This window comes from Rhipicephalus microplus, unplaced genomic scaffold (genome assembly GCF_043290135.1).
Source record: "Rhipicephalus microplus isolate Deutch F79 unplaced genomic scaffold, USDA_Rmic scaffold_67, whole genome shotgun sequence".
Taxonomy (NCBI): Eukaryota; Metazoa; Arthropoda; class Arachnida; order Ixodida; family Ixodidae; genus Rhipicephalus; species Rhipicephalus microplus.
Window position 1 is genome coordinate 443,895 of NW_027464640.1, and position 13,668 is coordinate 457,562.

General features: G+C 45.3%; 2 protein-coding genes across 2 annotated transcripts in view; both read right to left on the reverse strand.

The window, feature by feature from the left end:
- Positions 1-422, reverse strand: part of LOC119178497 (metallo-beta-lactamase domain-containing protein 1-like) — a 31,991-nt gene extending 31,569 nt beyond the window's left edge. The window contains exon 1 of the mRNA XM_037429704.2: positions 265-422. The gene's annotated coding sequence lies outside the window, so the exon portion shown is untranslated. The remainder of the gene's footprint in view (positions 1-264) is intronic.
- Positions 423-11,309: 10,887 nt separating this feature from the next.
- On the reverse strand, positions 11,310-12,845 carry LOC119185980 (uncharacterized). Its single transcript, XM_037434781.2, has one exon. The coding sequence runs from the start codon at positions 12,843-12,845 to the stop codon at positions 11,310-11,312; it is 1,536 nt and encodes a 511-aa protein (XP_037290678.2).
- Positions 12,846-13,668: the final 823 nt, after the last annotated feature.

Below are 13,668 nucleotides of genomic sequence, written 5' to 3' on the forward strand. Positions count from 1 at the left end.
GCTAAGAACATCTGTTGTTTTTCCGGGCAATACCGTAGAACTTTTGAGGCTTGCGCCAGTTACAACATGAACTTGCCTGGATGATACGTAATCTAAAAGGCTCTACTGAATCGACGACAGCGAGGATAGGAGCGTGGAGCACTATGACCCGAACTTAAGAAGACCCCACGGGGTTCACCACATTCCTCGCTTTTCTTCCTAGCCCTTTTTTGAAGACACACGGTAAGAGCAAGTCGCGGCGGGCGAGTCTCGTCAGATTTTTACCTTAGGTAGCGGAGTGTCAACAAACGCAATCAAAGCACTACTGCAATCCAAACTACGATCAAAACAGCACGTCACGTGCGAGCTATTTTGAATGCTGATTGCAAGGAAAAGGAATGTCTGAAATGGACCCCATTGGTCGTCGCACCCAAAACCAAAACTATTACTACGTCAAAAAAAAAACTTTATTTTATTTGTCTCTAAGTGTTACCTACTATGTTAGTTTTTATTGATTCTTTAATTGTTTAGCTACGGAACACGTGGAAGGCGCAAAGACGTTTAAACTTAAGGACACGAACGAAACGACCGCTTGAGGTCTTCGTGTCGCTTGTGCAGTGCGGGGAAGCTGGACGGCTGAGGCCGTGATTTCTTCTTTTAGCTTTTGTCGGATTTCGTTTAAACGCTGCATTTTTAATCATGTGGTATGAAATAATTCCATCTGTTGCCATCATCGGCGTTCTCATGTCAGTTCCAAATCTTACCTGCAAGCCATTGTCTTGGCTTTTCGACGGAAAGGTTAGTAAGTGCACCGGTGACCTTCGGTTTATGGAACCAGTCCACTAGTGTTCTAATTTCTGTCGCGGCTCGTAACTTTCGCATTTACGAGAAGTTTGCTGTAAAGAACAAAGAAAAAGAATCTGACAGAGGTAGAACCGTTTAGCAGTGTCGATCGCATCTCTGCGACATACTTTCGCTACCTTCAAATATGTTGCAGTCGGGCATGCAGCTTTCCAATGGCACTTGGGTGATTTAGACGCCAAACGCCCAGTAATGCTCGTCTAGGAGCCTTCAACAAACTCTCGAACATGCATGATGTTACGTCGAGCTTTCACAGTCATGCAGAAACTCCTAATTCTTTGTAACGGCGTGCTACGAGCCAATTCGCTTGACGTCATTTCTGATAAACGTGCTCAAAGCTCGTGTTTTATCACACTTGCATGTAAACACGACTTGACGACTTGAGCTGTAGCGTTTTGTGCTAGATAAGTATTATTTTTCTGCATAAACGTGGTCGTATCTCAGCTGCAAACCCGCGTATTCCTCTTAGTGGCTATGGTTCTTCGGTGCATTGCGTGCCGTAGCTGTAAGCAGTGTTGTAACAACCGTTTGCCAGTATATTGTGCACCATGTTGTAATTCGTGGCAAGTAGGATTCTTTGGTCTAACTTATATTGTGAAGCTACCTTTAGCAACCTGATATCAAGTTTGTGAAATTGATTAGCTGCAAAGCTTCTCTGTCTAGCTGACTACAATTTTCCCATGTCAATGTAAGCAGCTTAAAAGCTAAAGCAGTCGATGTCACTGTAGCTTTTGTCGCTTTGAATGCTTTGAGGAGCAATCGTGATCAGCTCATAATCAGTTGGAGGAACAATCATAATTAAGCTTCATTGGTGCTTCCTCCACTCAAGTTTTGTGTAGAAACCTGGCAAGCAGAGCAGGCAAAAGTTGTGCTTCTTCTAGGAATATATGGTAGAGGCTGAGCATTCCTAGCAGTATTGCTGACACAAGGGTATTAAAGCATTACTGGTGACACTGAAAGTTTTCATTTATGGTGGAAACGCCACGGAGTCATCGATTCAGTGTATCAGGGGAAATAAGCTTGTTCAACTCAAAAGCATAGTATTTCTTTTTAAAAAGTTGACGTGGAACAGTTGTCCTCACAATCTATCTTGATGATTGGTCATCTCAAACTGAAGCCGAATGACGAGAAGCACCAAATAATGGCTGCTGCTGTATAGTACCTAAGTGGTCATTTGACTCATTTCATTACTATGTTGAGTGCTTTACGCATGTCTCATTTCCATGATAAACGTTTCTTGCACAAACTTACAAAAAAACATTTGGCACCTTGGGAATCGACGTTATGTGAAGCATGTGAAAGAAAAGTGACTGCGTTCTAATTTTTTTGAGCGAAACATTACCAAATGACGTAAAATATATGTACAAATGTACGCACAAAGATATGTTAAACAGTGGCTTATGTTTTGTAGCGTAAGTTACCCTGGACATGGTTCAGCAGGCTTACGGTGAGCAGTTCTGCACAAGCGCAAGGAGTAGTGACGTCACAGAGCTCACAGCTGGTGCGCCGAAGGCCTGGGAGATCCTGGAGCAACCCTTGTGGGCTGGCGCTTGACTAGTGTGAGGCCGTTCACTCGCTAGTCCGTTTGTCTGTCCGCCCATCCATGGTCATCCATACATCCGTCCATTCATGGTTCACTCGTCTGGCCATCTGCCTGGGGTTTGTCCATCCGTGCTTTGTCTGTCCGTCTCTGGTTCGTTCATTCATCCGCTGTGGTCGTTCATCTGTCCATCCCTAGCTCCAGCTACATATATCCTAGCATAGCCGAGCTAAGGCACGGCTAATTTTTATATAACCAGTTGTTTACACTCACGCAACGGTGCCAAAATCAACATGAGTACTAGCAACACCAGAAGCGGTAAGCTGATATCTGTTTCGTGCATGTGCAGTAGGTGACACATATAAGCCGAGTTCAACACTACAAAGAATCCCCAAGTTTATTGAACGCTGCCTTTTATGTATTCCAAACAGGAAAGAAGGTCCCGTAATAACGCTGTGCCACAATGGATGCGCAGTGACGTCAGAGCACGGCACGTGTACGCTCAAAGCTCGTGTTTTATCACACTTGCATGTAAACATGATTACACTGTGTGGCACGAACATACACGATACATCTTCCTTTTTTCAGTAAAGAGAATCGGAAAACAAAACCATGAAAAATACTTTCAGATCTCAGCAGTGCTGTTTACGTAACTTGCTCAAAGTTATTCCCGTAACCCAGTCTTTGCGGTGGTCTTCGGTTTTGGGCACTCCGTCTCAGTCTAGGGCTTACAATCTACAATCACAGAGCTTGCACTATCAGTTGTGGACTGTAGGTGGTTGGCGACGTCATCACTTGTGCTCTCTTCGTCTGAAGAGTCTTCCGTGTCGTCAAAGGATTCCGCTGTTGGCAAGAGGTGTTGGCGGTTCCGTCGCAGAACGTTGCCCTTCTCGGTGATGACAGCGTATGATCTCGGCTGCATCTGGCTAAGAACTTTAGCCTTTGTTGCCCAGGTGTTTCCCTGCACTCGCACCACTTGCCCTGTGGTCAACGGTGGAAGAGACAGACGCTTGGTTTGCACTTGTCCATGCTTCCGAACGTCTGTTCGTGGGCCCTCGTTGAAGTCTGGTATGGGCGTCCTCAGCTGTCGACCTTGGAGCAGCTCTGCTGGGGACCACCCGTCTTCCAGTGGGCTGGACCTGTAGCTGAGAAGACCCATCCAAAAGTCATTTTTCCCTCCAATTGTTTTTTTCAAAATTCTTTTAACAATTTGTACGCCTTCTTCGACCACGCCTTTAGATTGGGGAAACCTCGGACTTGACGTTGTATGCTTAAAGTCGTAGTCTTTCGCAAAAACGGCGAACTCTCGACTTGAAAACTGTGTGCCATTGTCTGTGCATACCTCTAGGGGTATGCCATACCTAGCAAAGATTGCTTGCAGTATTTCAACAGTCGTCGCTGCCGATGTATCCTGGAGTTGTTCCACTTCCGGAAAGTTAGAATGTGCATCGTACGCGCACAAGTACGACTTTCCGCCGTACTGAAAGATATCGACGCCAACGCGACACCATGGTTGATTGGGTGTCGGGCGTATTATCTGCGGTGCACATGGCTGTTTATAAGCATGCTTTTTGCAGACAGCGCACCCTGCAATGACATTTTCAATATCTGAATATAAACCTGACCAAAACACTAGATGACGTGCTCGGGCTTTACATTTGTTTATACCCATGTGGCCATAGGATGCGACTTAGTGTTTCGCATCGCATATTTGGTGGTATCACCACTTTGTTGCCTTTAAGCAAGACGCCATTTACGACAGATAGTTTACCTACAAAGGGTCTTAGCTCTCCTTCTACTCGTTTGTTTTTCGCCAGCTGCTCCACCACGTTCTTTAAGTAGCCGTCCTTCCTTGTTTCTCTCGCCAGTCTATTTTGCATCGCTTCGCTCACTAATGAAGAGACAGCACTTACGGCACGTATTTCGACGTCTTCATATACTCCGTCTTACTCTGGACTGCCGACGGAAGCTCGCAACAGCATATCAGCCAGGACCAGCTGTTTTCCTGGAACGAACTGCAGTTTAAAATGATATTTCAATAAATGAAGAAAAAAGCGCTGCAGTCGAGGCGGCATTTCCTCAATAGCTTTCTTCGAGATTGCTACCAATGGACGGTGGTCAGTTTCAAGAACAACATGGCGTCCGTACGCAAAGTGATGAAACTTTTCACACCCTACTACAACCGCCATTGCCTCCTTTTCAATCTGCGAATACCTTTTCTGCGCCTCTGTCAATACGCGGGAGGCGTATGCAGCCGGTTTCCACGAGTCACCATACCGCTGTAAGAGAGCCGAGCCTATGCCATTCTGCGACGCATCTGAGGTTATCTTCATGTCTCTTTGTGGATCGAAGATAGCCAGCAACGGTTGTCCACTAAGACATTTGCAAAGCTGTTCCGACTCACTTGCGTGATTCTCCGTCCGTTCGAAAACCGCGTCTTTCTTTATAAGCTGGCGTAACTACAGAGTCGTTTCCGCGAGTGCGGGTACGAACTTTCCAAAGTAGTTTATCACGCCTAGCGTTCGTTGCACTCCGAGCTTGTCAGTAGGTGATGGCAAGCAAAGAACTGAAGTAATCGATGGGGGGCTCGGCCTTATTCCTGCCTCTGAAATGATATCGCCCAGAAAAGAAATTTCGGTGACGCCAACTTCACACTTTTCGGGATTGAACGTCAGCCCCGCTTTTCGCGCCGCTTCTAGAACTCTCTTTAGCCTCCAGTCATGTCCCTGTCTCGTCGAATCATATCAGCATGTCGTCCAAATACACTTAAACGGCTGCAATATCGTCAAAAATCTCGTTTAACGTCTTCTGAAAGACCTACGGAGCTGAAGCGATTCCAAAGAGCAAACAGAGGGAACGATAACGGCCGAAAGGTGTGGCGAATGTACATATTCTTGAAGTTTCCTCGTGAAGCGGAATCTGATGGAAAACGGAGTTTGCGTCCAAACCTGAAAAAATTTTTGCGCCTGCCAACCCTGCCTCAATGTCTTCGCGAAGTGGCATTTCATAATGCTCTCGCTTCAGGCACTCATTAATTCTTCTGGGATCCATACAGATCCTTAGTTTGCCATTTTTTTCCTTGATTATAACCAAGGGACTTACCCAATCCGTGGGCTCTTCTACTTTAGTGATGATGCCTTCCTTGAGCATCCTTTCGAGTTCCTCTTTAAGCGGCTTTTGCAATGCCAGAGGAACACGTCGCGGCGTTTAGACGCTTGGAGTTGCACCTTCTTGTAACACCATCCGGTATTCACGCTGGACGCACCCCGTTCCTTGGAACACGTCTAGGTAAGCTTGGACCAGTCGCTCGCTGCTGTTGGTTGTAATCGAGCTCACTGACCTCGTGAAAAGTCCCAGCTACTCACTGGCATGTAGCCCCAGGACGGCCTGACGCCCCCTTTTCACAATGAAAAAGTCTATGTCTGAGACTTGGTTACCTATTGCGGTTTTGAGCGTCGCAATCACAAGGTGGTTGATGACTGCTCCCTCATATGAACGAAGAACCACTTTGCTAGCCTTGAGCGGCGCTTTTGGCCGCAGTCCCTGCCATGTACCATATGGCAGTAGGTTTGCTTCTGCACCGGTGTCTACCTTGAGGAAAACTTGCATGTTGCAGACTTGCGCTGGCACCATCCAGTCCCGTTGCTGCTTCCCGTTTGAGACGTTCAAAATTTCAAAATTATCGTCATCTTGGTCCCCGCTACGGACTTCCGAGACTTGTTCGGCACTCTTGCAACACACCGCGAAGTGGTTTTTGCCGCCACACTTTCTGCAGATGCGTCCAAACGCAGGACAGCTTCGTGGGGCATGCATGCGTGCACAGCGACTGCACCGAAATTCCTTGTGCCACTCCCGGGTGGATCCAATTGCTTTCACGAGGTCGACTTGTCTCTCTTGAGACCAAACTTCTTTCTGTGCTGCGGCTAGTTCCGCCGCCTTGCATACTTGTTCGGCTTTAGCCAGCGTCAACCCCTTGTCTCGAAGAAGTTTCTCACGGGCCTTTTCGTTACTTGTACCATACACAATTTGGTCTCAAATCATAGATTCGGACATTGTACCGAAGTTACACGATTGAGCCAGTCTTCTCAGGTCTCTTATGAACTGTTCGGTTGATTCATCATCTGCTTGTACTCGCTGCCGCAACACGAATCGCTCATGGACTTCATTTAGCTAGGCTTCGGAGTACTCTTCGAATTTCTTGACCACAGTCTCGAAGTCGTTATTGGATTCACCCTCGGTGAAGCTGAAGTTGTTAAAAACTTCTAAAGCCTCATCCCCGGCCACGCTGAGCAGTAGTGCCACCTTCGTCGCCTCAGTTCGTGGTTTCTCGCTTGCCTCCGATGCGGTGAGGAACAGCTCAAAAGTCTGTTTAAACAGTTTCCACCTTTTGCTGACATCTCCGTCCAGGCGAAGGTAATCTGGTGGCTTCAAGAAGTCCATAACTTGACTGACGAATGCTCAGTGGTTTCCTATGGCGTGGGCATGGGTACAGGTGTCTGACACCATGTTTCGTGCATGTGCAGTAGGTGACACATATAAGCCGAGTTCAACGCTACAAAGAACCCCCAAGTTTATTCAACGCTGCCTTTTATGTATTCTAAATAGGAAAGAAGGTCCTGCGATAACGCTGTGCCACAGTGGATGCGCAGTGACGTCAGAGCATGGCACGTGTACGCTCAAAGCTCGTGTTTTATCACACTTGCATGTAAACACGATCACACTGTGCGGCACGAGCATACACGATACAATATCTAGCGCTTGTGCTTGTGAGGATGGTAGCCCTGAACATTGCTACATAAATCAGCTTCAATGAAGGACGCTTAATAACAATTAACGCAAATGCATCGAGACGATGGTATCATAGAAGTACATATGAAATGTTTATAAAATTGAATAGCCAGCATTGCAGCCATAATTGATGTTCCACTAACGTTACGCCTGTACAGCGTATTTTTTCAAAGTGTTATCGAGACTTGGCATGGCTCTGTGGTAGAATACTTTATTCCCACGCAGAATGCTTGGGTTCGATTCCAGTTGAGGCCCAGCTGTTTGGTCTTTGCATTCATCGGGTCAACACTGCCGATGCTAGCTTTCTTTATGACGCTATTGCGTTAAAATAACCAATGTCTATTCTCACTGTTCCCTGCTTGACATAAACTCTCGATCACCTGTAGCACATACCAGCATACAAGTGGCACATGCCTGCTCGAGGTTATGTGCCACTGTCTGGCAAAAAGTGATGTACACAAAGGGATTGGGACATTATTAATGTGATAGCGTTATAAGTGCTTGTTTGGCATAAATTCCGGCGTCTGCATCGGTGGTTGGGAGTAAAAAATTGGCCATCCTTGCGTGACAGAAAAATCGAGAAAGATGCTAGTAAAATAAATAATAAAAAATTATGGGTCTGACTGGGAATTGAACCTGAGTCGTTTGCGTGGCAAGCGGGTGTTCTACCACGCAGCCACACCTATGCTTGTAAATAAAGTGAAAATAATTTCCTCTGCTTGGAAATGCATTGAAAGTAACTTTCATGCTTTACAAACACATGCGTTCTGTGTACAGTGATGGTCAAAAGTTTGCGGACCACGGGAGCGCGTGTCAAACAGGAACGCTGCGTCTTCTGGCGGCTGCCTGCTAAGCTCAAAAGCTCGCACTGTGCGCGTGTGCCCCTTTTTTTACCTACCAGCCTGTTCCCTCGTTTCCTTCAACAGCGCGTGCACCGGAACGAAAGCGCAAGGTGTCGCTCCTGCTGTTGCCACAAAAACACCGCGCAGTGAAATCGTGACAAAAATACGTAATTTGTACTGGCAGTGCTCGGTGCACGCCGCATTCTGCACCTTAGTCCCAGACGCTCCGTGTTTTCGAAAACGTGCATACGGCGTCAGTTTTTTGAAAATCGACCTTTATTTATTTATTTTTTTATTTACATAGTTCCTGCAACGCCGTAGTGGCATTACTGCAGGGGGGTATACAAAAGAAGTCATAGGAAACATTTCTGCGATAAGACGCCAAACATAGTGAAAAAATTCAATTGTAACAACATATAAAAAAAAAAATATTTTAGTACAATATTGCACATGACAACAGGTACCAAAAGAGAAGTACATATGTCACAATTTCACAACGATGAGAAAAAAGCGCTGTTGTCACTCAAGTTCACTATACCTTCGGGAAGTTCATTCCAGTCTCTAATTGTTTTTAAAAAGAAGGAGTTGGCAAAAGTAGTGGTTTTGTACGCGTATTCTTGTATTTTATGTGAGTGTTGGCATCTTGTGGAACGATATGTTGGTGCTAGTAGGTATTCAGACTTATTAATTCCTGTTAGGTTATAATATATGCTATGCAGAAGTTTTAATCGAAGTTTCCGTCTTCTAGATTTTAGAGTTTCCCAGCCTAATATGGCCTTTATTTCTGACATACTAGCGAATGGGTCGTAGTTGTTGCTGACGAAACGGGCTGCCTGGTTTTGGACTTTTTCTATTGTTTTTGCAAGATACTTTTGAGCCGGGTCCCAGATAACACAAGCATATTCAAGTATAGACCTGACAAGAAGGAAGTAAAGAGTTTCTTTCACTTCTTTTGTTGCACAGTGAAAGTTTCTACGAATAAAAAACAACGTTCTACTAGCCTTTGAGATCATTTGGTCTATGTGTCTGTTCCAATGGAACGATTCTGTCAAGTAAATTCCTAAATATTTACACTCGGGCACCTTTTTGACTGCCTCGCCATTAATACTGTATGTGCACTGGATTTTTGAAATGTTCTTTGCAAAGCTGATGTGGTTGCACTTCGAGATATTTAAGCACATATTCCACGTGGAGCACCAATGTGTTACCGTGTTTAAGTCATCTTGCAATAGTTCAGTGTCTGTGATTGAAGTAATGTGACGGTAGATGATGCAATCGTCTGCGAATAATTTTATGCAAGATTTTATGTTATATGCTATATCATTTATATAAACCAAAAATAACAGCGGACCTAGAACGCTACCTTGTGGCACGCCTGAAGTCACGTTTACATATGAAGACGTTTTAGAATTTAAAACAACACACTGTTTACGACCACTTAAGTAATTCCGTAGCCAGGTTTGCAGCTTAGCATTAATATTCAGTGAAGCCAGTTTAATATCTAACAGATTATGTGGGACCGTATCAAATGCCTTGCGAAAATCGAGAAATAATGCATCAACAATGTTGTTACGGTCAAGCGCAGTCAGTACGTCATGCTGAAATTCAGTTAGTTGCGTGACGCATGAACGACCCTGCCGAAATCCATGCTGGGAGCGGGCAAAAAAATGAGTAGATTCGAGATATTTGAACAATGCGCTATAAATAACATGTTCTAATAGTTTGCAACAGGTTGAAATTAAGGATATGGGACGATAATTTTGTACATGTTTTTTGCTTCCTGCCTTATGTACAGGAACCACATTGGCTGTTTTCCAATCCCTTGGAATAACGCCGGTGTCTAGAGACAACTTGTACATTATGCATAAATATTGTGCGATAATAACGTGACACTTTTTAAGTACATGAGATGATATACCGTCAGGCCCTGTAGCCTTAGAGGTGTCCAGAGTACGCAGCAGACTATCCAAACCAGCGTAATCGATTTCAATTTCCGCCATTTCATTACCAATATTTTTTGAAGGTAGCATTGGAGAGTGTTCAGTTCTTTTTGAAAACACTGACTGAAAATAGGCGTTAAATGCTTCAGCTTTCTCCAAGTCATCCGTTATAGTTTTTTCCTGGGTTAAAAGGTCAGGGATAGCTGTGTCGTCTTTTCTGTTGCTCTTGACATACTTCCAAAAGAATTTTGGATTACACTTCAAGTCTGTGTTTAGCTTGTCAAAGAAGACACGCTTTGCCTGTTTTAGTTTTAACTTAAGCTCTTTGTTTACACTTTTGAGCTTTGTTTTATTTAGTGCTGTTCTCTTTTTAAGAAACCTTTTATGGGCATTCGCTGCTTTTCTAACAAGTTTGCGTATCTCAGAGTTGAACCAGGGTTTGTGCCTCTTTCTGCATCTTAGACACCTCTGAGGTACGTACATATTCACCAGCTCTGTAACCTTGTCACGGAAAATTTGCCACAATTCATCCATGCCGCATGACTCCGATATGCATAAAAAAGTGGGATAATACAAGACCAGCTCTTCGGAAATGGCATTAAAGTCCCCTCTGTCGTACATGAAAACATTTCGAGGGGTTTGCTTACACGCAGGTATTCTAGAAACGTTTAACTCTGCAACAACGCAACTATGATCACTAATTCCTGGACATACGTTTGTGTGAACAATAACATTTTCGTCATTGCTTAGTAAAAGATCTAGTAAAGCGTTAATCCGAGTTGGTTCGTTCACATATTGTTGTAGCCCATAGACACTCATTAGTTCTGAAAAGGCAGAACAATTTCGATTTTTTTGTGGGGCTAGACAGTCGGAATCCCATTTCATATCGGGCAGATTGAAATCCCCTCCCAGTATTACGCAGTGAGATATTTGTGATAGTATGTCGGAAAGTTGAATCAAAGATTCATTGTTGTGGTCAGGTGGGCGGTAAAATGATCCAAAAACGATGTTGTTTCCCTGGGGAAATTGGACGCGGCACCATACTGATTCAGTTTCATTATCAAAAACAACTTCTTCGCTGGCAAGGCTACTTGAAATTAAAAGAAACACGCCACCACCGTGCCTGTTTCTATCTTTACGGTACACTGTAAAACCTGGCGGAAATATTTCTACATCCAATACTGTGTCGTCAAGCCATGATTCGGTACCCATAACGATTTGCGCTTTCACCGTTTCAAGTAAGATTGTAAACTCATCAGTTTTGTTTTTTAGGCTTCGACAATTGACCACCAACAATACTGGTGTAAAGCTTTTTGTGATGGTATATTTCCCATTTGTTCTTAAGCTAGAATGATCATGTCATTTCCGCCCCAATATCTGAGCATGCGCCCGAAGAGGAACTGGTTGGTGCATGTCAGTGTCCCAGGCAAATGCTTGTCCATTGATTACCAGCTTATCGTAACTTAAATGTACACGATTTTTCTTGTCGAGCTGTTTTTCTTTACTGTACTTCCAAAGCTGCCGGCGTTTTTCTTGAACTGCCTTGCTGAAGTCTTCTGATACGCTGTATGACGTCCCCTTGAATCTGTATGCATTTCGCAGAACAGATTCTCTTGATTTCGATCCTGAAAAGCTAGCAATTATTGGACGAATTCTTTCTGTTTTGTAGGCCCCGAGACGATGAGCCCTTTCTATTGCTATATTTTCCAGCTTTAATACATCCGTACAGACAGACTTAACTAGATTTTCGGATTCTTCCCAAGTTTCCTTTGGATGACTATCTGGTATTCCAAAGAATACCAAGTTTGTTCTCCGGCTTCTGTTTTCTAAGTCGTCTAGTTTGTCAGCGAACTTCTTTTCTGTTTCCTCTAGTGAAGTAAGGCGCTTTTCAATTACATTAGTTTTAGTAATCACGTCGTCCAGCTTTTTCCGAAGCTCATCCTGAGTTTTAGCAATGCCCGACAGCTTTTCCAACACGGTTACCTGCCCTGACTGTAGCACCTTTAGCATTTCTTCGATTTTACTTATCTGTTCTCGCTCAGGCACAGACATAGGGCCAGGGTTTTGTTCTATGTCACCAGCCAAGAGTAGTAATGTCTGAGAGGCCACATCGTAACCCTCCAAGACAGACCAATTCAATGCGGCAGCCATACACTCGCGAGAAACAGCATAGCACGTCCAGATAAGCCATTTACCGTTAATGGGACACGACACTCTAAGAAGCATGTCATCACTGCTTCTAAAGCAATTACAACGGCATAAATAACTAACCTGATACATTGAACAGAGTGAGTGACGGCCGAGAAGAGCGCCGTGTCCCAGTGGGCATTGGTTCAGGGGCTCCCTTTTGTAGCCAGCAGTAGGCGGATCCGGAAGCGTACCACGATGCTTTGTCATCCAGCTCGTTTCGATGCGCAGATGGCACCGCTCCGAGGTGCTTGGTGAATCTAGTAGATCATGCGTAGTCGCTTGTGGAATGCCAAGAGCCGCTGGCCATGTGTCGATCGGTCGAAATGCCACGGGTGTAGCATACGTCGCCGCCGCTGCCATGAGCCCGATCAGCACCTGATACATTGAACAGAGTGAGTGACGGCCGAGAAGAGCGCCGTGTCCCAGTGGGCATTGGTTCAGGGGCTCCCTTTTGTAGCCAGCAGTAGGCGGATCCGGAAGCGTACCACGATGCTTTGTCATCCAGCTCGTTTCGATGCGCAGATGGCACCGCTCCGAGGTGCTTGGTGAATCTAGTAGATCATGCGTAGTCGCTTGTGGAATGCCAAGAGCCGCTGGCCATGTGTCGATCGGTCGAAATGCCACGGGTGTAGCATACGTCGCCGCCGCTGCCATGAGCCCGATCAGCACCTGTGTGAACAAGCGAGCAAAGTTACGGTGCCGCATTTCTGCGCTGTTCCCACGCCCACTGGAGTTAAGGGTGCTTTAGGATAAGGTCCACGCGCTGACAGCCGTAGTGACACCTTGCGCATCTTTTAGCGTTGCGGTGTGCATGCTGTTGAAGAGAGCAAACGAGCAGGCTGGCAGGTAAAAAAGTCCGCGCGTGCGCAGTGCACACTCTCGAGCTTTGCAGGCAGCCACCAGAAGGTGCCTCACTGCTGTTTGACATTCGTCCTGTGGTCCGCGATATTTTCACCGCCATTGCACATGTTTCACAATACAACAATACTGCTGTAATAATGAGCCCCGCCGCGGTGGTCTAGTGGCTAAGGTACTCGGCTGCTGACCCGCAAGTTGCGGGATCGAATCCCAGCTGTGGCGGCTGCATTTCCGATGGAGGCGGAAATGTTGTAGGCCCGTGTGCTCAGATTTGGGTGCACGTTAAAGAACCCCAGGTGGTCAAAATTTCCGGAGCCCTCCACTACGGCGTCTCTCATAATCAAATAGTAGTTTTGGGACGTTAAACCCCACAAATCAATCAATGCTGTAATAATGCATGAGACAAGCGCACATTGCCATTGTACGTCAGAACATGGAATTATTATGACATCATAGTTTAAAGCCAGTTACCCACTACGAAAGGCACACACTCTAAAGCACCCTTAACTGCCGACCCCAGTGATTTTTGGAGGTCAATGGATCTCAATGAAATTCACTGGGTGCGTTTATTTGCACGTTTCATGCCAAATCGCAAGCTTGGAAGTTTCACAGATTCTTTTCAAATGAATTTTATAGCTTGCCTCGAAATGCTCATTTCGCTTGCCAGAGT